Below are 27,793 nucleotides of genomic sequence, written 5' to 3'. Positions count from 1 at the left end.
TCACAAAGCCCTCAGGGCATGGGAGGGGGCAAGGGTTAAAAGTATCTGAAGGCAGAGTGTGTACTTATGTGCGCACACGGAGCTCACGGTGTGTACATATCGAATCTGACGCGTGTTTCCATCAAGCTAAAGAGCTCTTCGTGGTGAGGAATGAGTTAAAGCCAGCTGACTGAGATGTGTGGGGGGAGTTTGCACAGAGCAGGGGAAATGAAGGGATATTAAGGCAGAAATAAGCATGAGCGCCGAGGGGACTGGATATATCACGTGTCTGGATTTAGCACCAGCTCTCTTACCTCCTACTGCTGTATCTTTGTCGACTGTTCAGCAAAGTGGAAGAGGAAAGAGTGGGGGAGGAGTGTGTGTGTGTATGTATGCAAGAAAAGCATAGGAGTTAGTTATAGGGAGGGAGGGAGGGAGAGAATAAGGAATACACACGTTAAAAGAGAGCAGCTCTTTTCAGTTTTGGTTTTAAAACCAGCCATCAGTCATGTTCTAATGTTCTACCCCAGATACTGACAGCACTCCTCAACCTAAAAGTAAACTTCACACTTGAAAGAACAGTCAACTTTGTTAATACTACTGTACACTGAACAATATGTATTCACCAGTGCAGTGTTAATACACACAACCCTCACACTAACCTGTACATAAGCAGATCTCTGTCTAAATATTTAAGTTTTCCTTTTATGCTGTGTTGTCTTGTGCACTAAAAGCACCAAAGCAAATTCCTTGTATGTTTATTACTTACTTGGCAATAAAACTGTTTGTGATTCGAATTCGCTATAATATGTCTTATCAACTATATATATGTATTTAATTGCTATAGTTACATTCAACTACTGCTTAAAACATATTGATAAATTGGAATTTCATAAAAGATCTATACATTTGGGATATGTGTAACATTTTTTTTATCAATTACTTTAACTATAAGGGAAAAGGTCTGAATACTTAGCTCATTACTGCTGTGGTGAGCAAAGTATATAGGACTAAGTATATCAATCAGTATTTAAATACTGAGCACCAACACAGTTCACAGTGCTGTAAGTGCAAATTTAGGTACTTGTACCTTAGGCCTTCTATTTTATGATACTATACACTATTTCAAAGGAGCCACATGGCGGTGTAGTGGCTAGGATTGTTGCCTCAAAGCAAGAAGGTTGCCGGATTGAATCCCGGTTTGACTGAGGGCCTTTCTGTGTAAAGTTTGCAGGTTATTCTCCAAGGATAATCTGGGTTCCTTCCACAGTCCAAAAACATGCAGAGGTTTTTTCGACACTTTGAAATGACAATAGGTGTAAATGTGGGAGTAAATGGTTGTTAGTCTTTTTGTGTTGGTCCTGCAGATGGTCCAGTACACAGCAGCTCGTGTTTTGACTGGAGCAGCTAAATATGAGCATGTTGGTCGTGTGTTGACCTTGCTTCACTGGCTCCCTGTCCAGACCAGGCCTGATTTCAAAGTGCTACTCCTCACTGATAACATTTTAAACAGTCTCGCACCCTCATATAATGCATGTTTATCTCAGGACGGTGGCCGTCTGGTGAGCGTGCCTTTTCTTTCCATGCTCCTACATCGTGGAACAGAGTCCACTGTACTTTATCAAGTGGTTTATGTGTGCTGTTTCACCCATTTTTTCCACTTGGTCTAATGAAAAATAAACTTAAAAAAATGACGATGCTGCTGTGTTTGTTTAATTCACATTATATTACAGAATTTTTTTTTAATTAGTTTTCTTTTTTGTTATAGTTGACAGAAACACGGTCAAGAGAAGTGTAGGGCTTTTATTATTGTCAATTTTATTTTATTTATTTTTCAATCCCAACTTTCTCTGTTGTTATGGGATTGTGAAATAACCCTACTAACATAAGACTAAATCAGTAAAAAAACAGTACATTATTTGGCTGAAGGGGCCCTTTAATGGAAAGTGCTCTACAAATGAATGTATTATAGACTTTAATAATACAATGTTACACTCCACTACATTTATGCACTGAAAATGTGATATTTTGACTCTTAATTACCTTATAAAATAAATATAGGGTCTACTCAACCTCTGCCTGTATGCATATTACAGCTGCCAGAGGAACTGCAAGTGCAGACTGTAGTTTGTGAGGACTTTAACTGGGACTACGTGGTGATTTGAACGCTTTGATTACTGTCATGTAGTCTACATACACAGCCTAAGCATGGGCCACATGATTACTGTCAATGTGGAGGGGGCGTGTCCTCCCGGGGAGTGTCCGTGTTCAGCCAATCACATTTGTGTTGCGATGTCAGTGTGGGCGTGGCCTCCGCTCTCACACTACCCTGTTCCAGCTGCAGCGTGCTTTTGTTCAAACCCAGACAGTCGGAGCTTCACAGAGGTGCGTTGCTTACACGTTACTCCAAAAATGTCTTCATAGCAGCAACATGGCGTGTACTCGGCTCGTTCAACTCGTCGTACTTTTATCCCCCGCTTCGTGTTTTGGGCGCCAAATTGTTGTCTTTTAAAACTTACACTGTAGTGGCGTGAAGTTGTTCAAACGGGGACATCAAGGTGTCGACGCAACTGGAAGCTTGTCCTCGCGGGAGGAAGAGGAGGATTCTCCTTTGAAGGCACGTCTCTGGACTGGAGTACAGCTGCGACCATGCGCTGTCACTAGACATCTTACTGTTTTCTCAGACCGAGAGGAGAGAGTGAGCTGATGCTGCCTTTCTTCATCCTCCTTCTCCTCTTTGCTGGACATCTATGGGAGAGGGTGTCCTGTTCGCTCCCACGCAGCTCTTGTTGGAGTTACTCGCGCCTCAGACTCCACCGTGAATGCTGAATTCACAGACCGGATAATAGAGAGCGACTCACGTAACCTCATTTGAATGCCTTTGCAAGGAGTTTGGTGCTTTCTGTGCTGCAGGCAGGGCTTCAGTTTGCTCGGACGGGACTATGGGGAGAAAGAGGAGGAAGAGTCTTTTGAATTGCGCAACAAGGAGGACTCGACTCCCAACGGACGGGTAGGAACTTTCTCTCTCTCCACCTGCACTAGACATCAGCACCCGTGCATTAATTTACAATGTGCATAACAAATGTCAAGTTGTAACTGTAAAAAAAACAAAACAAAGTGTTGCACATTGCACCTTGAACAATTCATAAAACAGGGTCAACTCCAGGATAATTCCAGTTTGGTTAACAGATATGGCCTGATTTCTTGATAAGAGGATGATTACTCAATGATTGAAAAGTAAATTTGGATCGGTTTTTCAGAATGATTTATTAAACCACTTGAGACTGGCTCGTTGTTTTTGAAGTGGTGAGCTTTGGTGTATTTGTTCACTGATGCAGGACACACAGAATGATGCTGCTGTTTGACTGCAGATTTGCAAGAAGTTTAGAAGCTGACAGACACGCACTGTCTTTTAAGGACCCTGCCTAACCACAGTCATATCCCTAACCTTAACCATAACTACCCAAACCACAACCCCTGAGCAAGGTACCCTAACCCCCATTGCTCCCCGGGCTCTACTCAGTTTGGCAGCCCACTGCTCCTAATTCTAGGATGGGTCATAATGCAGAGAATAATTTCCCTAAGGGGATTAATAAAGTATCTAAAAAAAAAAAATCTTTTGGTCCAAATGAGGACTACCCATTGTCTTTTTATAGTAGTGGACACACAACACATACCCTAGACATAATAAAGTTATCTCTTAACACAGTCTAAATCAAATGATCTGAGAGAGTGACAACACTTGCGCTGCTCCTCTGCATTCTGTTTCGAACCAGAGCTAATTCTGTACCATCACAGGAGACTTTGGCCAATCACAAGGTAGGTAAGAGAGTGATAGAAGACTCTGACCAATCACAGGGCAGTTTGGAGAGAGTGATAGAAGACTCTGACCAATCACAGGGCAGTTTGGAGAGAGTACAGGTGCTCCCACAAGTTGCTACTTTGCAAAGTGTTGGACAGTTATCGCAAACAAAAATGGAAGCATTAGTATTTTAATAGTATTTAGTATTTTAATAACATGCAGATGAAATTCAACAATCAACCATGTTATGTTTCTAGCAGGCTTGCTTACTGCAGCTTTAACAATCACAAGTAAGCTAAACCTAATTACACCCGTAATCCTAAAACCAATTCCTAACCTTTGAAAAGCCTCTTTGAAGTTGACCAGACTGACTGACCAAAATGTCCTCACAACACCAAAATGTCTCCTCAACCAAAATGGTCAAAATGGTCATTCTAACACAGAAACACACAAATGCCTGTTGGTCTTTCTATATCTATGACAATAATGAGACATTTCAATGAACCTTACCCTAACCTTGACCATTGCAGCTAAATGTTAGCATATAAATGTAAATGTAATTGGAACCACAGCCCTCGCACTACCTTTTGGATCTGTGTGGACTCAAAATGCTGAAACATCCTGACACTGATGCTTTCCATTAAAGCATTTGTTGAAGCAGTCATAGAAAGATACACAGACACACACACACAGTGGTGCAAGCTGTAAAACCCAGTTTGTTGAACTGATCCTGTGTGTCTGGCCTCTGTCCACTCAATTGCAAATAAGACTGTGGCCTTGTCTTCTCTGTAATGTTAGTCATCTGATCAGGCACAGAGAGTTCAGCATTGTCCCATCCACTTGTGAGGGTGCATTGTTGCCTTGAATTGAGGTAGGCTCTTTATGTATGACTCAACCTACAGTTCTTTATGTAGAACTTAAATGAAAAATCTAGATTCAATATTTATAGGGATTTGCGTGTAGTTCTTATTGTCCTTTGCCTCATCAGTTATTTTGCTGAGTGATGGCTTATGCTAACAGCCATGGTTGTTCAGGTGAAAGTAATAGCCTACCTGCTGGAGCATGCCATCTATTTAATGACCTATTTATCTGTTTTCTTACAACACCACAGCAATTTGCATGAAAACGTTGGGAACAGATGTTTTATACAGTTATCGCCTTAACAGAAGTCTAACAGAGCCAGCAGCAACCAGATAAGAGCAACATCTGTTGCCACAGGGTATCCAGACCAGGGAGATGTTGGTTTGTACCACTCTCCTGCTTGGCAAACATCCCCATCCTAGTCATAATCTGCTCAGTGGTCAGAGGATCCCAACAGTGTTTCCATATCTGCTGTCAGTTAATAATCATAGTGACATGTCCCAGCAAAAAGGCTTTTAAAAGGTAGACACACCTTCTCCCTGTAATTTTCCTTAAAATTGCAACCATGCTCATAATTGCAAAATGATTTAGCTGGATGCATAAAGTCAGTCATCAGTGAATCACCAGTTGTTAGGTCGGACTAGCCCAAGGCATACCAGTCGAAGCTGAGAATCCACTTATGTCACAATTGTTTGGATAGTTTTAAACAATTAATTTGTATAAGGAGTTGTATGAACAAATGGATGCTTGAATAGGTTGAATAATTTTCACCTACATTTAACAAAGATAATCCCCTTTCAGGTTTGCTGGTCATCAGTCACTAGTCTTTGCCTGTTGACACAAGCCGACTGAACTTGGTGCCGGCACTCTTAATTACATTAATTAGAGTAAGGAAGGGATGGTTTTCTTGGAACATCTGTTTTAGGAAATGGTACAAAAAATCCCACAAAATGAATTACCAAAAGAAAGCCATGTCTTAAAGGTGACATCGAATGCTCGTTTCGCACATATATGTTAGTTATGGAGGTCTACTTACATATATGTTTTCATGGTTAAAATCCTCCTAGTCGCTGCAAACGAGCCGATCGAAATATCTCCTCACTGACGCTCTCAGCCGGTCTATGTCGCCTTTAATGTTTTAGTATCAGTTGATGTATGTTTGTAGAAACAAACTACTGTGTAGCTCATAAGGTCTATAGGGCTTTTTGTCTATAGAGCTCCTCTCCCTTTATTGCATCACTAAGGCTTCTGGCCTTGGTGCCATTGATTTCATGCTCATTAATATTGATAAATATGGATCAATTCATCCTAAACCTTCCAAATAATAAACATTTTCTATTAATCACAGTTACATATTTGCCTTTGAGCTGCATTTGGTCTAATCTATTGCATTTATTGTTATTAGCTCTGTTAATTTTGCATGATTAGTTCTCTATTGGAGAACTAATCACACAAAATGAAATCCCCCAGGTTTTGTGCCATTATTGATTATTGATTCCCTGATGCTTACAAAAAAAAATCTACTTTCACAAATCCTGCTTTCTTTTGATCCATGTCACTGGGTGATGCCATGTATTGTATCTCTGTGTCAAAAGTGCATGTGGAGCCAATATTTAACACCACAGTTGAACCATGCTAAGCCAATATCATCAGCTGACCCACTATTACACAATTTCAGTTTGTTGTACTCTCCAGAGACCCTCCCCTTTAGAATAAATAGAGCTAGCAGATACTGTTTGGCTCTCCATAGTGTCAATTTCGGGGGTTGGGTGGAGGGTTGAAGATAGTCTACTATGATTCCTGGGCAACCCCCTCAGGGCTACGTTCCGTCATTTATACAGTGAGCTCCATCCGTCCGGAGCTTGACAAGCCACATTTTCAGACAGCAGGTCAGACCTCCCTGGGTGTGTGTGCCTCTTGTGCCTTTGTGATTCTGAAATACTCCATTTAGCAGGACTCTGCAGGCAGCTACTGCCAGGGATGACCACAGCAACCCACGGGTCTGGTGGAGTCTCCCTCGCTGAAGACATCCAAAACCTTTGCCACAATCTGCAGAGTTGTTTTCCTACTTGCTGCCAGAGGATGCCACAATTTGTAGCATCCACAGCAACAAAGCCAGTGGCAACACACTTGTTTCTTGCCAGGATTGCTCTTACTGAGGTTGGAATCATGAGTCAGTACTGAGTTTGTGGAGGCTTGGTCTCTAAGAGCACAGAGCCGTGTCGGAACCCTTTCCCTGTATGTTTACAGTCCTCATTCAATGAAACAGCTCTCCAACAGCTGCCCAAACAGTAACACTGAGCTGAATGCCACCAGTGTCAGAACAGAAAGACACTAATTTTAGGACAAGACATCCGTCATTCTCTCTTCTTTCCATTTTTCCACTGTAACATAATTTACGTGTAGTCACGTTTGCCAATGACTTACTGCCACCCTGGACAGTTGTAAGTGTGGATCAGAGCACTGCAGTGTATTTACAAATAGACACAGTCTAGCTATGTTAAGAGTGGCTCCCATTAACCACCACTACTGCCCCCTGTCTTCAAAGGTGTCATGGTACGCTGGTTTATATTTGGTTTCCGCTGCATCTCTGCCTCACCACCTCCAGGCCACACATCTGGTCTTCAGGCTAACACTGGCTGAGCCCAAGCATTTCCTCCTGGTTACTCAGCCTCCCAGGAGAGCTGAAGGGTGAGAGAGAGAGAGTAGACAGAGGGAAAGCGAGAGCGGAAGTCAGCCATGGAACGAACACATCACAGCATCTTTCCCTTCATGCTCTGTTCTAGTCTGGAGTGATTCATCCTCTGCCCGTCCAAAGGTAGAGCTTTTGCCAGAGCTCTGCATCACACGCTATCCTTGTTCCTCATCCCTCAGCCAGTTAACTCCAAAGAAAAGCTTTTTTTCTGTAAATTGTCACATTTTACGGGGAATTACATAAAACTTTTTAACTCAATCAACCTGACCCTTTTAGTTCATAGTTTATATCACAAATTTACAGCTTTAAAGTCATTGATGTGATTGGTATTGATTTGTTATTTACAGTCATGGCAGGCCGTCTGAGTTTTATTCTCTGGGCCTGTTTGCATGGTTGAATCATTTACGGTTAAAAGAGGGGCAGGGAAGTACCGCACACACTCCTCCATTCACAATTCGCTTTTCAGTTATTCTTGCTCGTCTGGTTTGACATTTACAGTATCGTTTCCTTAGTTAAACATTAATCCCATCTCATTATCAAAACCCTCATCCTTTCCCCATTTTGCTCCAGAGTCCATCTGTTTTGTAAATATAACACAGATTCCACACTAGCCTATAAATTTACAGTTCATGTTTTCTTTGTTAGTTTTGAGCCATCTAAAAAGAAGCAGTAGACTGTTTTTACAGGGCATGGGCTATACTTAGGCTAGTTTGCCCAGTAGTAAAGTGTGGTGTGTGAACTCTTAGGGGCCCAGAGCTGACCTGGATAGTGTTTCAGGTAGGCCAACACCCCCGAGCTCAGCCGCAGTAGCTGGCTCAAGGCTGTGGCTCGCAGAGTCAAGCCCTGGGACACACAGTGCTGCCTCGCACAGCAGGGAATCAGTCCAGATTGCCAACAGGCTCTGATGTCTGATGGGGTTTTTCAAAGTCAGGGAATCTAAGGACTGGAGCATATCGAAAGGAAACGTCCTCGCCCACTATGCTGGTTATGAAGAGGTCCTGGAATTAAAAGTTAATAGTTTCACCCATGAAATTAGATTTTTCGTATCTAATTGTGGTAGTTTTCTTGATAGTCTTAAGAAGCAGGACTTTCCATACAAGACTGATAGCCAAGAAGGAGGGAATATGATCTGATATGATTAGCTGGCTGCATCACTAGCTGGCAGACATGATCCAAGTTTTATGGCTCTCAGATAATCATCGCATCTACATATCGTTTTTAAACAACCCCCGCCCAGGCCCAGAGGTTTCTGTGTCCTTACTTCTTTTCTTCAATTTAACAGCCTTTTGCCACCAACTCGTGCCCCTATAAACATGGATTGAAAAGATGAAGGCAGCTGGTCCCGTTATGAGAGCAATTCCAAAGACAAGGTTTATTTTTAGGTCAACTACCCTTCTAAGAGAAGTGACTGATCGCAATAAAAGCATTTTGGGGTTTGCATGCAGCTACTGCACAAAAGATTCCTCTGTTCCCCACTCCTATATTAAATGAGCCTGTTTTGCATGCCATATTTCTCCCCACCAGTTCACCCCTTGCAAGTGAGAGCCAAGCATTACAGGAACAGAGCAGCTATGTGCTGAGACTGCCAAGAGTGGCTGCATGGTCTACTGTAATATGGCCACTGAAGGCAAACCATTGAGGGACCTTTACAACCTGTGGATGTGTTGTAAGGACAGACTAGTGTTTGTGTTGCATTATCATCCATTTACCCTCTTTTCTGTGTTCTTTTTTGTTGACAGAGTCCAGCTGAGGTGACTGTTTCACAACCAACTCGCACAGCCAATGGAACAAATGGGTAAGGAAAGAGAAGAACTGCCCCTAAAATGATTTTTAGGAACTAATAGTTCCTTTTTTTTAGTGGTATACTTCCTCTCAGACCTGGGGGGGATTTCTGTATTTATCCACAGCCTTGCTTGTGTATAAGTACAGGCCTATCATGTAACTGTTCACTTCCCTCTGTGTAAGTTATGTAATATCATAGGACTGTTCTCATGTGCTAATCCTCATAGCTACACGCTCACTCACATCAGTACACTACATAACATGTATGTTTATATTGAAAAAGGTCCAAAATGTGATTGTATTTTAATTGCTTGTGGGTATGGCACTTCTTGCTCTTTAACCTCTTGGCGTTTTCAGTTTTTCCATTCAAAGATCTTTTGCTGTTGTTAGGGCCTGCACTGGCCAATATTGTCAACCTTCGAACCTGGAAGTTTTCACCCAATTAGTGTTGTGACATTCTCCAGCTGACAATCCAGATTCTGCATCAACAAATCCAATTACTTTGGCAGTTTGACTGTACATTCAAATGGCCAGTTACAAGGAACCACTGTGGGACTCACATAATGAAATGGTCATGTGCTTTACAAGTGAATGCTAGTGACAGTGAGAAGGAGTGATTAATGGAGAGCTTTATCCAGACCATTAGTACAGGACTGTGATCTCAGACAGTGATGCAGCCAGGCTCCTCTGTGGTATCTCTAGTATCATGCCCTTGACACTCAAAGTCAGTGAGTCACAAACCTCCTCTTGTAGGATGATCGTACGTAAATGAATAAAAGCGTGTCTGAAGTAACTCTCAACAAGAGGAGGGCTACCTCAGGAAGGGGGCCGGTGAGAACGACAGGGAACACGGAGAAGGAAAGTGTGGAGGGTGACTCAGACCTTACAGTACCTCAGCAGCACTCCCAAAAGAGGTGTGCCTCAGAAGTGAGTGTGTGTATGCGTGTGTCACTTTTACAATATAGTTGTGGTGGTTTTGAAGGGAGTGTGTTAAAAGCCCGGCTGTAATCATCGTGCAGAGATTAGAGAGTGCAGCGCTTGTTCATTACCTGGCCAGCGAGTAGACACTCCCAGGAGTTCAGACATATGGAAAAAAAAAAAAGCCATGTCATGGTATTGCTGTTGTTGTTGTCTCATGTAGCAGGGGCAGGCAGCTCTTCTTTCAACTTTATTTATCGTTTTTCTATATCAAAAATATTTATATAAGCATTTATTACACAAGTTGTGAACCCTGCCCCCCAACCCCCATCCAGGTGGCATCCCCACAAATACATCCACGCTGTACAAACCCGGTAACACAGGGCAGGCAGCTCTTTACTATGCACTTTTATTGTATCAGTGATTTGAGCTCTCCAGTCTCAGCTGGTAGTTTGAATTACAGCCAAAATATGGTGGTCATGAATTAAGGAATTGGAATGTAATTTAACATATTTCATACGACCTCTGTTAAAACACAGCAAATATCTGCTCATCTTGGGGTATCCCTGATTTCCTGGATAAATGAGTAATATTACTGTAGTCGATGATGATTTGTTTTGTGTATTATGCATTTTTATAGTATTTAGAGGTAGAATTACTATGTTGACTTCAATCTCCGGGTCATTAAATACCCATGTAAGGGGATCGAGGCTCTCTGTGCTAAACCCCGAACAGATGAGCAACGGATAACCAGAGGCAATCTTTCAATCTCTGAGTTGCTTTATATGTTGTAGCATTGGCAGTTGCTGCTTATCATGAAATACTATATCAATTTCACTAAAATACAGTTTATGCCATCACAGCTAAGATTTCCCAGAAGCTGGAAACACAGTCAAAATATCAAATCAACATGTAGCTCAATAATGAGCAAAAATTATACTGTCTACCCTTGGTCACATGATTGATTTTACTAGTGTATATTTGTTTTATGAACAAAACAAATTACCCGAAAAATGTAACCATGCAAAAGTTAATATTTTTAAACTGTCATAAAGGTGATAACTGTGGCTGTTTTTAGATTTAGAATTTCATCAAACATCACAGTTTATGATATCTTCTTGACTGACACAGTACGGAAGAGTCGCGACTGATCTGGAGGTGCTGTAGTGGGCCTGTACTTCTCACAGGTGTCTGTTTGAAGGACATAATACAGGCAGACGGCATAAGGTCTCAGCCTTGCACCCCTTGCCGTGTTCACACTCAGGTCTGTCTTACATCATCACTTTTTTTAATCCTCCACTGTCCTCACTCTTAGCCAGGGCAGAGCAGTGCAAACTAAACCCAAAGGAAAGTGGACACTTAAGGATGTCTCCATCTCTTCATCATTTGTTCCATCTGCTTTCACATTAGTCCACGCCCCGTTTTTTTTTTCTTTTTTGATGGATTTGACTGTCAAAACTTGACATTTCTTGGTACGAGCTGCCAGGCAACTCTAGCTGAAAGAGACCAGTGTTTGATAATGTGTTTCGTGTGTGTGTGGATATACAGTCGTCTGCACGAGAGAGGGGGTGAATGCATGAAACATGTGAGTGTCTGCGTGCAAAGCTTAGAAGTGGGCCTCTGGTAATTGCCTGTCTGAGTGTCGGTCAGCCTGTCTGTCAACCGTCCAACCATCACAAATTGATCCCATTTACAGCATCAGCAAATAAAGACACTTTTAATGAATGCCTTCTCCAAGTGTGAATTCACTATCAAGGCAACTTCATTTGGACTTTCTAACAAAACTCTATATCATAAGATTTCTTTTCTGATCAGCACAAACTCTCCTCTCCTCCAGTCACAAACTCAGACTTCCTGTCTCACCCCCCACCCCTCCCTTTTTTAAAAACATGACTTTTTTCCCTCTCCCCTCTGCCTAGTCCAGAGTTTCTTGGCAGTGGTCTTGAGTAAACAGCGTATTTTTAGCTGGGAGGTCATATAGGCCCAGTCTTAATCACCACATTCCCATTTTCCCACCAGCCCAGCTTCAGCCAGAGGCTCAGGCAGCCAGTCCTACACACTGTGGGGGAGGGGGTAGAGACTAGAAAGATGGATTTATACAAAGAGAAAGTGTTATTATTCAGTAAAGGCATGTATTTTCTGATTAAAGCTGTTTCACATGAGGTCAAATCAGTGTAACATGATTAATGCCCGTCTTTTGTTGGCAGTATATGAGGCAGCTGGTTTGAGTTCATTTATACTATTGCCCTTTTGGGAGCCATCTGTCTGTTTCGTCCATCGGATTTAGAATTTCTGTGACGCGCTAGAATGCGCAAGGGTCATCTTCACAAATGTGCATCTTCTTGTGGTCACAAGGACCCACTTTGTATGCTGGGACTGGGCTGTGTCTCCCACTGTTGCTCCACTGTGGTCACCCAAGCCCAGCAGCAAGGACACTGCTTTTCTAACTGTAATTAGCGTCTCTGTGTTCTGATTAGACCCTGGACTGAAATCAATTACTCATCACCTCTGCAGATACAACCACACATATGGTCACAAACTAATCAACCCACTGTGCTGCCTAGAACTTGGTGGATTTATGTGTGTCACGGTGTCAGAGCTGCAGATAATAGGCTCACCAGTTGTGATGACCAAATCTCAGTGTTTAGTAACAGCCCCACACGCCTTATGATCCATCATTTCCCTGGCCAATGCTTCTTTAGCCAGTTTATCAGACATTTCATTTCCTGAGTGTCCAGGGATCTACAAAAAGATCATATTACAGCCCGTTTTCTCAACATAGGCAACATAGGCAACACAAGATTTCAACAACCAGGGGGCTGTTGCACAAAAGTCGAATTAAGAAATCCAGGATATCTGAGAATGTGAGGCTTAACCTATGCTACCGAGTTCATCCTGGCTTAGTCTGCTGCACGAATGCCAAAACCAGGATGAGAAGGCGCGGCTTGGTCAAGGCCAGGTGTAACTAATCCTGGTAAATGCACATTCACAGCTTTTTGAAGTCTGGAGTTGATCACAGATTTACTGACGCAGAAAGACCAAGCAAACAACAACTCCTAAGGGAAACGTATGAAGAGGTGAAACATTTGATACTTGTTCTCTAAAATAAACTTTTGGATGGAAATATGTACACTTACTAGGTTAATATGCAATAAATATTGATCAGCCAATGCCAATACTTTGGGTTTTGTTCCAGAGTTGAATTTTTAGAAAATACGGCACCCACCAATGAGTTGTGGTGAATGTATGAGTATCGAACAACTCATCTTTGTTTCACCTTATTTACACAAGTCTCTCACTTCTGGATAATTGCTCGAGGACATTTGCACACAAGCATCCGTACATGCTGTTAATATTTGCTGTAGCTTTCTAATAGAATACACTGTGTGAAGTTATAAAGGGAAACATTTGTTTCTTTCTCACGCCGCATTTCTTCTTTTTGGACTTCCTTCTGTTTGGCTATTGCAAGGTAGCTTATGTCGGAGACATTTTTGCTTCGACTTCCAAAAACATACTACTTGAGGACGTTTTTGAAACAGAAATTCTAATTTGTCTGTGTTTGTTCTTAGAGAAGAGCTGGAAAATTTGCTAAAAGTAAGTCCATGTCATCAGAGAACCTAACCTCAGAGCAGAGGAATATTGATTTTTTTTTATTTTAACACATTAAAAGCTTCAGCAGTAAGTAGTGTGATTTTAGAATGATGCTCCTCCCCTGCAGTCTCTGACTTTAGTCCTCAGGGGGAGGGAGAATGAGACATAGAGTGGGGTGCTCTGTGTTGATGTCCTCTTGCTCCTTTCTCTGTGCTCCTTAATCCCCATGTCAAATTGTTTCCTGCACTCCACAGGAAGTTGCCCACTGAAGGCCCCACCATGACAGCCTCTGCTGGGGCTTCTGGGAATCTGGGGGGGGGGGGGGGGGGGGGGGGGGGGGGGGGGGGGTAGTGTGTGTGTGTCTGCGGGGGGACGATGTGGTGGTGGTGGTGGTGGTGGTGGTGGTAGGGCTGCTGGACAGCTGTGGAGAATCAGAGCTCTCATCCTCTCATCAACAGTGCTCAAACAGTTGCTCTAGACTACATTACATATGTCCTTTTCTGTATTTGTACGCCATGTTTTTTGCAGCTGGAAAGAAATGATCAATTGAAACACGGCAACGCAGATGTGACTTGAGACATACACTAGCTTTAATCACACCAAGGTTGAGTAGATTTCTCCCTCCTACTCTAAGTTCACTGAAGGCATGGTTAAACATTTTCAAGACTGAAATGTTGCTAATGATGTTTAAAATAAGTTAGTCCTTTATTTGTCCCATTTTTGTGACATTTACATTGTCACAGCTGCAAAGACAGTAAAGATAAAACTAATTTCTATAATTAATACATAAGAAAAGAGGTCAACCAATATTGGTTCTTCTATGGCTGAAGCTGATACTATCCCTCATAATCTGTCTCTACAACCTGCATTTTAGGTCTACACTGCAACATATTTTAAATTACGTGAAACAGGTCATCTAATATTCAACTTTTCAGTTTTTTAAAAAATAAAACATAATTAATGAATAATAAAAGATGCCAGTTATGAAAAATAAATGACACATCGTCCAATTGAAAAAACTGTTGAGTATTTTGTCCTGGTGACGATTCGGGTGCCGATTGCTGGAAGTTCACATTATATTTTATATAATTTAATGTTCTATTTTTTGTTAGGTTTGCTTGTCCTAGTTCTGTTAATAAGTTACAATGTTTATGTTGAGTAACTACAGAAACTATGCAGCCATGCGATGTGTATGGTATGTGGTTTGTGTGTGCCTATGGCCATCTATTTATCTTCTGCTATTGAGTTAGTTCTGTTTTTTTGTGGTCATAATTTGTTGTATAATGTCTCATTGTGATACGGGCTACTTCCATCAGTAGATGATAGTTTTACCCTTTTGTTGTAGTCTCCAGCCGGTCTCCTGTTTTTGGACATTAGCCTGGCTTGTTGGACACAATGCACACATATTGACACTGCCAACAAGGCAACACTTAAATTGAAGGTCAGAATTTAGTTTGTGTTACTAAAGGTCAGTGCTGGGGTTTGGACCTGTGCCTTTGTCCTTGGGTATTCCCATGTGGCGCTCCCTCTTAAGTTAAAGATGAGGATTGTCCAAAAAGGGCCAGAAAAACATGAATTCTGACTGTGCTGACATATTACAAATCATAGTGAGCAAGATTCCTCCTTTGTTTTTTGGTGTTTTATGGCAGTTGGCATCGACATCTATCTCCTAAACTTGTCCCTGCAGACGTCACTAATAGCCTACAATGCTTTTCTTCTAATTCTTTGATGTTTTATGGCAGTTGGCATCTGTAATGTTGCATAACTGGCTCCTTCTGCATGTAAATCATCTATTAGAATCTTATTTGCCATGTCAAGTGAGGCTACAGTATCCGGCTTCTTTATCTTTGGTATTTTATAAGTTTGAGCAAGTGTATTCTTAGCCATATGTACCACATATTCACAGCATACTGTGGAGTTTAAAATGATGGCTGTTGTCTGAAACATCCATTGCTTAAACGTGACCATAGAGCTCCAGACATCACATGACTCAGTTTATTTATACTGTCATGGTGGCAGAATAAGCATCTACTGGAGTAAAAACGATGCCAGTGCCAGTCTCAAGCCGTCACAAGTCACTGCACACTTAAAATCCAAGGAGATGGAACAATATATCACAGCACTTGACGGACTGAATAATGTCTGACCCTTATAATGCCCCCAGTGCTTTCAGGAGTACGGAATCAGCTAGAGTGGACTTTTTTTTATTCCAGATCTGCTGTATTCCAACATCTACAACTGCCTGATATGTTTTCCCTCGGAGTACACTTTAGACATCGCAATAACAGCAATACATTTTAAAGATGGTAAGTGTTGGATTCTGTACCTGATGGGAAGTGATCATGATACCAGCAGAATTCATTGCCTGTGAATTCCCCATCGTCTTGTGTGCTCTCTTTGAGCATGTATCCACCACTGCTGCCTCCAGGGGTCTTGAGGGATCTGATAAAATGTTCTCCCCTTTGCTTTTCCCCAACTGTTTTGGTATATTCCTGTCCTGGGGCACAACAGCTATCGACCATCTTTACTTTTTTATGAATACAACTGACGAAGACATGAGATGTCCCGGTGTATAAGTCTATGAATTTGAACAGTGACTCCATATTGACCTACCTATTTCGATGTCAGAGATAATCTAAAGAAAAGACGTTTTGGAAACTGGAAATATTTTATTCTTTGATAATTATTTACCACAGTAACAGCTTTTATGTAGGCAGTTGTTTGGCAGTTGGCATCTGTAATGTTGCATTGCTGCCTTCTACATCCCTTCTTTCCCTCGCCTCTATCCCCTCCTTTTTCTTTGGTGTTTTACAGCATTACTGCATCCTCTTCTTTCCATTACCTTTCTCTTTCTTCTTTGCGCAAATAGTCCTAATGTCCTACTTATTGCTCAGGTTTCTGATCTATTGGTGCTTTCTCATTATACACTCCTTGCACTACTCAACTCTACTCATTTATTTTTTGCTTTTCCATGAGGCATAGTACCTGGTATCTGCTGCTTTATTGGTACCTACTCTGTCGAGTAGTAGTGTTGGAACTGCAAAATGGAAAAGTGCCATATGTTCTGGCCATTTAAAAGATGTTATACATGTTGGAAGTAGAGCTCAACAATTAATTGGTTTAAAATTGTTGCAAACTTCAGATTCTTGCATTTGAAAGTAGAACAGTTAATATTCATTTGGTAAGAATCACATTTTAAATCTATTCAATATTGAACTGAAGCTTGACTTCTGGCAGGCTGTACACAGAGATGTAATGCAGTTGTCCACAGTTTGAAGTTCTTAATCTAAGCTTGACTTGTAAAAATGATTGCAAATCAAATAAAAAATAGATTATTCTTCTTCTTTCGGCTTCTCCCTTTATTTTTGTCCAAATAGTTCATACCACTAGATAACAGTGTTCCAGCGTTTCAATGCCTTTGAAAGTTGTTGGGTAAGAAAGAGGTCATCGGATGTGTTGAACATTGCTGAAGGTTCATTATATCTACACAGAAAAGATGAAACATCATGTTTGGGGGGCTGATTCTGTTTGAGGTTCTGTCTGCTTCCTGGTCTGCTGATGCTCGATGGGCAGATAAATTTTAAACTCTTGCGGGAGCTCCTCCTCAGGGTACATTTGGTCTGAAAAATAAACCCTCCTGATTCGACAGTTGGCGTTGATCTGCACACGCTGTGTCTCGACATATTGAGTGCCGTATGTTTTCCTGGTGAAGTCCGCCAGGTTAAACTGTATGTGGTTCCAGCCGTCGCTCAGGTTCAAGGGCATGGTGCAGTTGAATGGGTTCACTCTTGTCGTGCTCACATAAGTGCTGGCCCGAAAACGTCTGCGGAAATTTTTATCATCAATCACCTGGACTTCGAAGGTGAAATACCGCTCAAGGTTTTTGATGACCATCACCATGAATGGTAGTCGGATACCCAGTGACATCTGGGGGTCCGCAGGACACGTGATGTAGGTGGTACTGATGTTGACCCCTGCAATTTCCAACACTGACGAGTTAATGTCAGCGTCTGTGATTCTCTTAATGTAGCCATTTTTCACCTGTGCTTCCCAAATTTGAAGAGGTTTACTGCCGACACTGTACAAGATAGACAGAAGTCCACTTTGGAAAGTGTTCTGGAACATCTTGAAAATGTTCTTGACCGGCCAGAAAACTGCTTGTTCGCCGTATTATGGCACTTGATATTGCAGTGATGGTGCGTTACTGCCTCCCTCTGAACTGTTTGAAATGACATCATGAATTTGCTATGAACATCAAAGGAAGCACTGTCACAACTTCCAAATTCAATGTGCATATCAATATGGATTTTATTATACAGTGTCGCACTGTCATTCAAAGTCGAATCAGATCTTTGTAGTGTCAAATCATAACGTACATTATCTCAAGGTACTTTACATAGTATTACCATGTATTAACGTGGAATGGCTCTGGCAATTGCATGTGGTTCCCTATCACAAAGAGACACAGTAAAGTCGGATATAGCGTATTTGTAGTGCAGTGATGTGCATCTGTATGTATTTCATTTGTCACACACGACATTATCTTGGTCCAATTCTGCACATGGACTAATCACTGATGGAAATAATGATAAGGCTAGGAGATTAGAGAAGGAAGCAGTAATGCAACATTATGAATGGCTGCCAGTTCCGTCTTAATTTTTGTGTTCCATGTCAGTGGACCCAACATTGTTAGGTGTTTTTTTTTGTTTGTTTTGTTTTGATGGCATAACAAAGACATGTACTTGAGCTGAAGGATGCAATTTATTTAGGAATTGTAGTGGGTAAAAGGCAAAGTACCCAGGAAATTACAAATGCCCCCCAATAATACTTAAGTGAGAAAAGTATTATTACTTTGTTGCATTACATCACTGACTGCTGTCTGAATGCATGTCTCTGTTATGTAGCAGGGGTTATTAACAACCTCAAATATGAGACGTCCTCACATGGCCGCGTTTATTTTAATGCTTCTAAGTGTGCTCTGTTGATGTGCAGACTGACGGAGATCCCCGTAGGTCAATTCTGTGGCAGGCAGGGAGCATTTGTGTATACAGTGGCAGCATGGGCGGGAGTAGCATTAACTCCTGAAACTTTTCTTGCATGCTTCTTTCTGCAGTGGGACATTGTCTGGGTGAGATGCATTCACAGCAGAAAGCAACAGAATTTAATTGAATTAGAATGAGGTTATACGCACATACAGAAAAACTCCATATTGACTCACTGGCTACTTAATCAGGAACATCGTCACTAGTGCTTGTTAACTCAAATATGTGTATCAGCCAGTCACATAGAAGCAACTCGGAGCAATAATGCATGTAGACATGGTTGAGAAGAAGAAGGTTGCTGAGGTTCAAACCGACCATCCGAATGGGGAAGAAAAATCATTTAAGCGACTTTGACTTGTAGTTGCCTAATGGGCGTGTCTATTATTATGAGTATTTCACAAACTGTTGATCAACAACCATATCTTTGATTTGTAGAGAATGGTCTGAGAAAGAGAAATATCCAGTGAGTTCTCTGGGCAGAGATGCTTTGTTGATGCCATCAAACATTTGATTAAATCAGAGAAGCCAAATCAGGATTCATAGTATAGGTTTAATAATGGTGCTGTTTGAGAAACCTTGTCACATGGGTGACTTGATGGGCTCTGGTGTTAGTCAGGATCAGGTCAGAGCACTCAAAAGGGAAATGGAAAGATAAGACAACACTGATAAGGCTATATTCAGACTTATTGATTATTGCTCTCTTCCGTGAGGAGGAACCTTCCAGGAATTATCAGATCAATAATGACACGAATCAGCTGGTGTGGTGAGGAAAGGTGCCGAATATCCCTTCCGGGGAGAGTGGGCTCAATTTCCTGAGCTGTGATCCCAGGAAGAGGAGGACAGGAAGGAGGGGTTTTGTCGCTTGTACTTAACAAACATGCCAGTTAGACCAAGGAAATGCAGAAAGTAAATGAGTAATTGGGTAAATAAACTGGGGGAGATAAAACCTCTAAACAATCTTACAGACTGGAAATGGACCTTGGCCTGAGATAACATAAGTCTAAATTTGATCACAGCAGCGCCAGATGCCGAGGATTCACTGCAGCTGGAAGTAGCTGCAGATGTGGACATGAGGCATTAAAAAAGGCAAAGAAAAGGACAGTTGTTCAGTACATTTACAGATGTTTTTGATGTCTATGGCTGTAGCTATCCAAGGCTGTGACCCCTTGAACCCCCCACCTTCCTCTGAGAGACGTGAGCTGGTTGACGGGGAATCAGGCCGGCGTCGCTCTGTCACGTTTATTTTCAGTCGCCCACTCAGCTTGCGGACCAGGGTGATAAAGGAGACTGGAGCTGTCCACAGTGGCGTGGTATGCATCAGCGTGTGCAGTGCTCCTGCGTGCTGCTAGGGAGGGAAAGTGGGGATAATGCTGGAGGACAGATATTTGTGGCACTTCTTCCAATCCCCCCACCCTTGTGTGATCCCCACCTAAGAGTATCAGAGAGACTTGCAGTTGGCACGGAGTCCCATTTGAGAGTGGTGGTCACTGGGTGGGTGTGTTAGGGTTATTTTGCAGCCAACTGTGTGTCTGCGGGCCAATTAGCCATCCAATGGGGTAGCAGCATGCAAGAGAAGACTTGAGGTGAGAGGGAAACGGAGTTATTTACATTCTCTTTCTGCTCTTCCACACAGACACACTGTGTCAGAGGGACATGAAGAGATGAAGACCCTGATCTTTGACAAGAATAAAATGGGCCTGGAGGAGGAACCTGAAGTGCTGGTCAAAGGTGAGTCTTTTATGTACATATATATGTATATATGTGTGTGTGTGTGTGTATATATATATATATATATATATGCATGTTTAACCCTAACCCATATACTGTTCGGCTTTGGATTGATCAGCTGATGAGGCTAGTCATATGCCTTGTTGTTTGTTCAGTAGAGATAAGTACAGCTTTGATTAAATATATTCTCTGATTACTAGTTCTAATGAATTGCCTTTTGTGTGTTGTACTGTGTTCTAATCTATCATTATAATACTTTTATTATCAATAATAAAATATATTAATTGTTGCTTCACTTTCCTCTTTCACTTAATAAATGGATTCATGGCACGGCCAGGCTAGTGCTGGTCATTTCATTAAGTACAATAACCGTCTTCTAATAAGTACTGTCGCAGCTCCATGCTGTGCTGTCGCCCTGTAGCCAACCTCACTCTGACCACATGTGGCCCACAGCTGCTCCCACTCTCCCGCCTCTCTCTGTGTGTTCAAGTAAGGACAGCTCCTGGCATCAGGAGCCCCCATCTTGTGTGTCTGATGCTTTTGAGGAATGATCTCATAGGATATTTCTGTGTTTTTCTTCTCTTTTTTTTTCTCTCTTCTTGTCCTGCTACCGAAGGGGAGCAGTAAAATGCCAGCACTTGGATAAGTTACATGCTGTTTGGAAAGGGGCAGCGATATTGCCTAATTCTGACAGCAGTTGCTATGCGGCTTTAGCTTGCATGTCTCTGTCCCCGTCTTCCTGTAAAGTGATGGCGCTTGTTTCCCCTCCAAAACAGAGGACAGCTACTTTCCTTGGGCCATTGATTGCATTGTCACCTGGAATTCTAGCTTGTGCTCTATGCCCTCATCCTCTACCACATCACATCAGAGAGAACTATAGTAGTGAGTTATCTTTGTGCTGAATAACGTCCTCCATTGGGGTCTTTCCCTTTTGTTCTGTAGGTTTTTCCCTGTTTTCATTTAACTTTTTCATCAGGACATCCTGAGGCTACATGGCAACATTATTGTTGCCCCAGTATCCAAAATAGGGCATCAACATTCAGGGAAGGGTGAATGGAGATGCAGATACTGGTTTATTGACAATCTTTGTTGATTTATGGATAAAATGAACTGTGACTCACAGCTTTTCATGCTCCAATAAACCACAACTCAGTCTGTCGAAGTATAGTCGTGGGCTGCTTGTGTATGTAACAATGATACTGAAGGATGGGCTGTCTCTTTTTCCAAAAATCCTACTTTTGGATAATCACACCCCTCCCCCCACACGTGAGCACAATTGGACTCATGTGAGGCTGCACTAGACATCTGTGACACCTCAGGTGGAACTGACTGCTAAACTAATAGCAGATTGTGCAGATTTGTTCATTATTTAGCAAACTATAGTGAGGAACCAGAAATACTTCAAGCTTGTGTCCTTCATTTTCACAGCAAAATCAACATTAGTCTTAATTTTGGGCTAGGGGTGGATTTAAGGCCAAATTGCACTCACAGCACCCTGAGGAGGACATTATGGTAATTACTTCAGACGGTCTGCTGTGCTTCTAGCCTGTATATTTTAAATTCAAATGGAAGGTTTCAATTTGAAATTTCGCCTCCAAGTTTGAATGGATAACCCAATTTCAGTTGAGAAGTGACGGCCCTATTATACTGCGTGTCTGGTTTCTTTGTTAAATCCCAAAATATGAATTGGCAAAGATCCAACTGACAACAGCCAACAGCCTAAAGGTTTCTTGTGAAATGTCGGCATGCAAAGGCCTGCAGAGCAAACAAATTTTAGAGTTGAAATATGTTTTTTGCTTTTGTTTTCTGTGGCCTTGTTTCAGCACTATATTTGTTTAAAAATCCATGGATGAAATATTCTTTTACTCAGAAAGTGACAGGAGGTTTGCAGTAAAAAAAGACACGGAAAGGCACAGAGAGAGAGAGAGAGAGAGAGAGATTGTCTTCTCAGTCTGGGGGCAGGGTGTGTGTGTGGGGTCAGGGGTCACAAATGAAACAAATTAAGGGCGAGCCATAGCCCCCAGGGGAGGCATTAGCCTACCACAGAGATGTGATCCAGATGGGGGACCAGGGTAGGGGTACACACGGGGCCCTGCTGCTGTGTGCTCTCAGGCTTATCATCCATTTTTTAAAGTTCCAGAAAAGAGCAGCGTCTGCGTGACATCTCCTGTCTGTGAGTGTGGCGTCTCGATGGCAAGACCTGCTCCTCTCACCCACCATGCTTCTCACCCAGTCAGCAAGCTCAGCCTGACTTACCTCATGGTTTTTATTTATCCCGTTCGCATTGGGTTGTGATGGTGCCCCCCTCTGATGTGGTGTTAAGTACCTCCATGGTTTTTACATTGGGCTATTTTGGGTGGGTTTATGGTGAGTTCAAACCTGGCACTTCTATCATATAGAAGTGTTCTCAAACAGGAAACATAGCCTGCGAGACTGGGCCTTCATGTCTTCCTCTTTCTTTATTTTTATTTCAGAGCAGTAGCGGGGGAGTGGAGGACTTTGCGCTCTGTGCAAAGCCACTTTTTAAGGCAAGAAGGGAAAAAAACTGATCACACAGGTGGTGCACAGATTGCTAACCACAGAGGAAGCTGTGCTGCTGGTGTGGCGTCATTGGCGCTTTCACATGTTCGGAAGTTGAAGGTTCATTGCCTAATTGTTCCTTTTTAAAACCACTCTGAAGTATACATGCACCAACTGTATGGACTCGCATACACAGCCACCTACACTGCAGTGTATAGCAGTGCCTTGCCCTCCCAGGTAGTCCGCCTTTGACTTTGACCAGGTGGAAGGACCAAGTGCCAGTCTCCGCAGCAGCCCTCTGGATGACCGCTGAACCCCTACCAGTCGTACTTCTCCTCTGTCGGTTTCTCTCTGGGCAGCACCTGGACACAGCTCTGCCAGACTCGATTATTTATCTACTCCAAGATTAAATATTTATTAGGAGCAATTTGCACACATAGTTTAAGTAGGAGAGGAGGTTCACTGTTGTTTGGGAACAGTAGATCTGGGCTCAAGCAGTCTTCCAAACCCTTAGGACTTTGGGAACACAACAGCCTTGCATTGTAGAGCCAGGCCTGGCAAGATCAGCGGGCATGTCTTAACCGCTGGCTGAAGGCATGACTTCTTCACTCGCTTTGTCTTGAACTGTCACACAGTCCCAGTACCTCTCCCTCCTTTTCTCTCTCCCTCCTTTTCTCACTTTGTCAGCCCCTAAAGTGGTAATTATGTTGGCTGCATGCAGCTTTTAAAGCCTATGCCATTAACCGGCTGTATTTTTATCCCCTACTATTTACCCCAACAAGGCAGTCACATACAGTCTGCTACAAACTTTATAGATAATTACATGCCTCTGCATTTATTCTTAGTGAAGACATGGTGTGGCAGCACTGGTTTAGCAGCTCCACGACTAGCCCACCTACCATCCAGACCCTTTGAAGGGAAATTACTGTTTTGGTGTGTAGTTATTGTGCACTTGAGGCTTTGTCTGTTTGCAAAAATGAAAGGAGTGGCAGAAAGTATCAACATGATTGACGACTGCTATCAAAATTCTCCAAGCAGGGGAAAATACAAGCTATAAATCCATATACTTTGGGCTATATTTCATGTGTTAATTGTTATCTTGACTGAAATAAAGTTTTAGCATATGTATTTTCATGGGAAAAAAGTTTTGCTTCGAAAACCAAAGTCTAGGCATGAGTATCAAAAAAGGTCTAAGAACCTAGCCTTAATGAGGTATGGAGTCGGCACTCTTCTGTTGAGCTGTAATAAATCTTGCAGATTAATATTTTTTTTAATGTTTAATCTTTTTTACCATGTGACTTATTTGAGTTCTGTCTTGACTTTGACACCATTTATTTAAAAAACAACAAAAAAACAAAACAAAAATCTCTGCATTGACAATATGAAAGGACAAATAGATGTCTGTGATTTCAGTAAAAAGAATATTCATAGATATTATTTGTATTTATTTATTTTATTTTATTTTTACTTGAAGTTGCATCTCTAGAAAACAGTAACAGAATTTACTTCACAATGTTTCTTCTGTTCTATCTATCAGTCAACTAATGATTTAATGAAATTATCATCGAAAGCCCTTCTCTGGGTTATTTAATTTTATGCTTTAGCAGTCATATGATGCATGTTTTGTATATGTTTTCCTGTTGAAAAGGTTGGCTGTTGCGCGAGGTGCGGGGAAACTGGATTAAGCAGCGGCGATACTGGTTTGTGCTGAGCCAGGACTCACTGGATTATTACAGTGGACCAGAGAAAGGAGCCCGCAGACTCGGCACAATGGTCCTCACCAACCTCTGCTCCGTCATCTGGCCCGACAAGCAGACATACAAGGAAACAGGTGAGCAATCCACAAATGTAGATAACGAAACACAGACAGGCTCATGCGTAGGTGAGTCATGTCCACATATACTTCCCTATAAACTCTGTAGAAACCATTTACATGTGTTATTTCCCAGTGTGGTGAGGAGACATTTTTAAAGATTCCTAAGAGGTTGTTTTGGCTTTTATGTCGGTGACATGTTATGGTCCCATTTCCCCTCCTAGTCATTCTGAGTAAGACTGGGAAGCCCCTGCTGGGTTTCTTCCAAAGCTCGGTTCAAGGTTGGTCTTGAAACCTCATATTTGAGGAATCAGCGTGGGCATCCCCGCTTCCATTTCTCGGATGAAAGAAACAAAGGTCATTGACTTGGAAAAGAAGTGTGTTCATTGAATGGGAGGGAACACAGGAATGACTTGTCCGTTTCCTCCCCAAGTTAATGTTTAGCTCAAACACACCATTTACTGTCTGTCTGCCTGTCCGTCAATGGAGGTTTTATGTCCTGCCGACTTCACCAAACCACTTAAACTCTCCGAACCATTGTAGAAATCCAAACATAGTTCTTACTAACGCAATATACCATGGGACTTTTCTGGACAGAGGTGGGCTTTCAACAGTGGCTTTGCCACAAACTTCATTGGCTGTTCCACTACTGAATAACTTTGTGTTTCTTCTTAAACCACTTCCTCCTAATGGTTCTGTCTGTGGCATCACTGACCCTTCACACGAGTGCACCAAGCAGGTTCAAAATAAGCATTAACAGTAACACCATCTCATGGCGTGATGTCAGTTCATGTTTGTACTTCACCAAAAACCTAAACAAAGAAGGACGTGGTGTCAAGTGACTTGGCAGTATAGTCCGATGACGGCTACAGTTTTGCAGGCAGGCTGGGCGGGGTATTCTAATACTTCCTCTGCACAAGGAGGAAGCACTGCTTACACTCTTATAGCAGTGTGTCACAAGAGAAGAGAGGGGTTTAACACCTCGCACGTGCAGTAATTGTCCTTGTTTTGTTTTGGCGTGGCCTAAGGTTGCTCTCAACGTGACCTTTGATCCCTTGTGAAACCATGAGAAGAAGTCAGGAGGAAGGAGTCACGCCAGATATGCGGGCTTCCCCTTCCAGTGAACTTTTCACTGGCCTCTTCCCCATTTACTGAAATTACAATTTAGTTGCAGTTTGAATAACAATTACTAGTCACGTAAACTGCCATGGTTTTTGTGCGTGTGTTACAGGCTACTGGAGCATCACAGTATATGGGCGGAAGCACTGCTACAGGCTATACACCAAGCACTTCAACGAAGCTGTGCACTGGGCGTGTGCCATCCAGAAGATCATTGATACCAAAGCACCAGTGGAAACGCCAACGCAGCTCCTGATCAGAGACATCGAGGTAGACCACACGATATATTGTGCCAACATACTGTACATATGCACACTGCTGCTGCCTCAGTTTGTGTTCTTTCTTATTACTTTTAAATTGCACTTACACCAAGTGAGTGTAGGCTGTATATATTGAACTTGAACAGGTTTTTAAGGCCACATTTTTATTAAAAAGTGACAGATGTACCAGAATGGTCAAAAGTTAGTGTGTAATGCTGGACGCTCAAAGGTCACTTTATTAGTTACACCCATTCAACTGCTTGTCAAAGCAATTATCTAATCAGACAATGGCATAGCAGCAAGTCAATGAATGTAGGCAGGTATACATGGTCAAGATACCTAATGCTACTCTCAGACCCCTAAATTTAGGTGACGATGGTGGGGTGAGTTCCAGGTCACATGCAGCAAAGGACATATAAAAGGTCGTAAAACGTACATTCTGAAGTCAAGTCAGTGAAGTTTAGTTTGAAGGCCACACCTCTTTTGAAATTCACACTTTGCCAAGACATACACGCGTGTGTAACATGTGTAAATTTGCACATGGAGTATCCAAATTAACACACAGCAACAGTCACAGGGCTATATATTATTTACCCCCTCTGCTTTGTCACCATGGAAACCGTGCAACCACATTGAGCCAGGAGTCCAAAGTTTCCTGTACTTGACTTTCTCTGTAGAATGACCTCATCTTAATCCATCAAATGACCAAAGTGTAGAAAGCACTCGGAGAGTGCAAAGGTCCACCAAGGTTGCTCTTGTTTCCCCACTGTATCAGTGCACTGTCCCATTTGGCAAGGTTAGCAATCGTTTTGAAAACAAACTGTGTCTGGATCACCACCAAAGTCCAATAATTTCTTCCTACATCCCCATAAAATTTCCTCACTATGTGTCCTTTACTTTTTGAGCGATGCTGCTCACAGGCAAACAAATGCAGTGGAAAACATAGCCCATGTGGCCGAGGTAATGACGGCAATACTGTAGGTGAAGAACAGTTACTTCAAGATAACTGTATGATAAATGACTCGCTGCTCAGGAGTTTTTAACGGGAGGCTTCCTCCTTTACCTCCTCACATGGAGGGAGTGTTTTTATAAGTGACAGTCATATTTTTAGACCAAGGGTTGCTAGAGAACACGGCGTGCTGGAATCTCATTGAGCAGACAGATGACTTGCCTTGCATCAATCTGTCCCCGGGGTGAAGAGAGGGGCAGCTTTGGCAGAGGAGGTGGAGGAGGGCCAGATGCCCGGGCTTTTGTCTCCATAACGTTCTAACAAGATTCTCTAATCGCAAAAAAAGTGGTTAATCTGCTCTCCTCTGTCTGCCCGTATGTATCGCAAAGAGGGGGAACTTGTTTTTAAAGTGCTCCTTATTTGTTGTTTCAGCGTTTTCCCTCAGTCTTTCATGTTCCCTCCCAGCCTGTCACTTTTTCTCTCTCACTTTCCTCTTCACACAATGAGGAACACTCTATCAAGGCGAGGTGTTGTCCCTCTGTAGTGTGAGATTAGAACAACTGCTGCAGAAATCAAAGAGGGGAAGAACAGAGGAGTCTTTGTGCGAACAGAACTGCACGCTTTTCTTTAAAGCACAGATTCATGTTCCAGCCGCAGACACAAGGGAGAGAAGGGGATGGCAGTTCTTAGCCTTGAACTTGCAGCAAGAGGCCATGTGTGAAAGAGAGAAAAAA

The 27,793-nt window shown here is 42.3% G+C and overlaps 2 protein-coding genes across 3 annotated transcripts in view; one reads left to right on the top strand and one right to left on the bottom strand.

The window, feature by feature from the left end:
* The first annotated feature begins 2,329 nt into the window (after positions 1-2,329).
* Positions 2,330-27,793, top strand: part of plekhh3 (pleckstrin homology, MyTH4 and FERM domain containing H3) — a 39,955-nt gene continuing 14,491 nt past the window's right edge. Inside the window, exons 1-5 of one of the 2 annotated variants that reach the window (XM_058654393.1) lie at positions 2,330-2,989; positions 9,077-9,132; positions 20,304-20,398; positions 24,567-24,749; positions 25,963-26,120. In XM_058654393.1, coding sequence (XP_058510376.1) covers positions 2,855-2,989; positions 9,077-9,132; positions 20,304-20,398; positions 24,567-24,749; positions 25,963-26,120 — 627 coding nt within the window. In that variant the 5' untranslated portion in view covers positions 2,330-2,854. Of the gene's footprint in view, positions 2,990-9,076; positions 9,133-19,750; positions 19,981-20,303; positions 20,399-24,566; positions 24,750-25,962; positions 26,121-27,793 lie in introns of those variants that run through there. The other variant, XM_058654394.1, reaches the window with a different exon arrangement.
* On the bottom strand, positions 17,038-17,753 carry LOC131475981 (cilia- and flagella-associated protein 20-like). Its single transcript, XM_058654397.1, has one exon. The coding sequence runs from the start codon at positions 17,751-17,753 to the stop codon at positions 17,133-17,135; it is 621 nt and encodes a 206-aa protein (XP_058510380.1). The 3' UTR covers positions 17,038-17,132.

This window comes from Solea solea, chromosome 16 (assembly GCF_958295425.1).
Source record: "Solea solea chromosome 16, fSolSol10.1, whole genome shotgun sequence".
In the NCBI taxonomy this organism is placed as follows: Eukaryota; Metazoa; Chordata; class Actinopteri; order Pleuronectiformes; family Soleidae; genus Solea; species Solea solea.
This window is presented reverse-complemented; position numbering and strand designations above follow the sequence as displayed.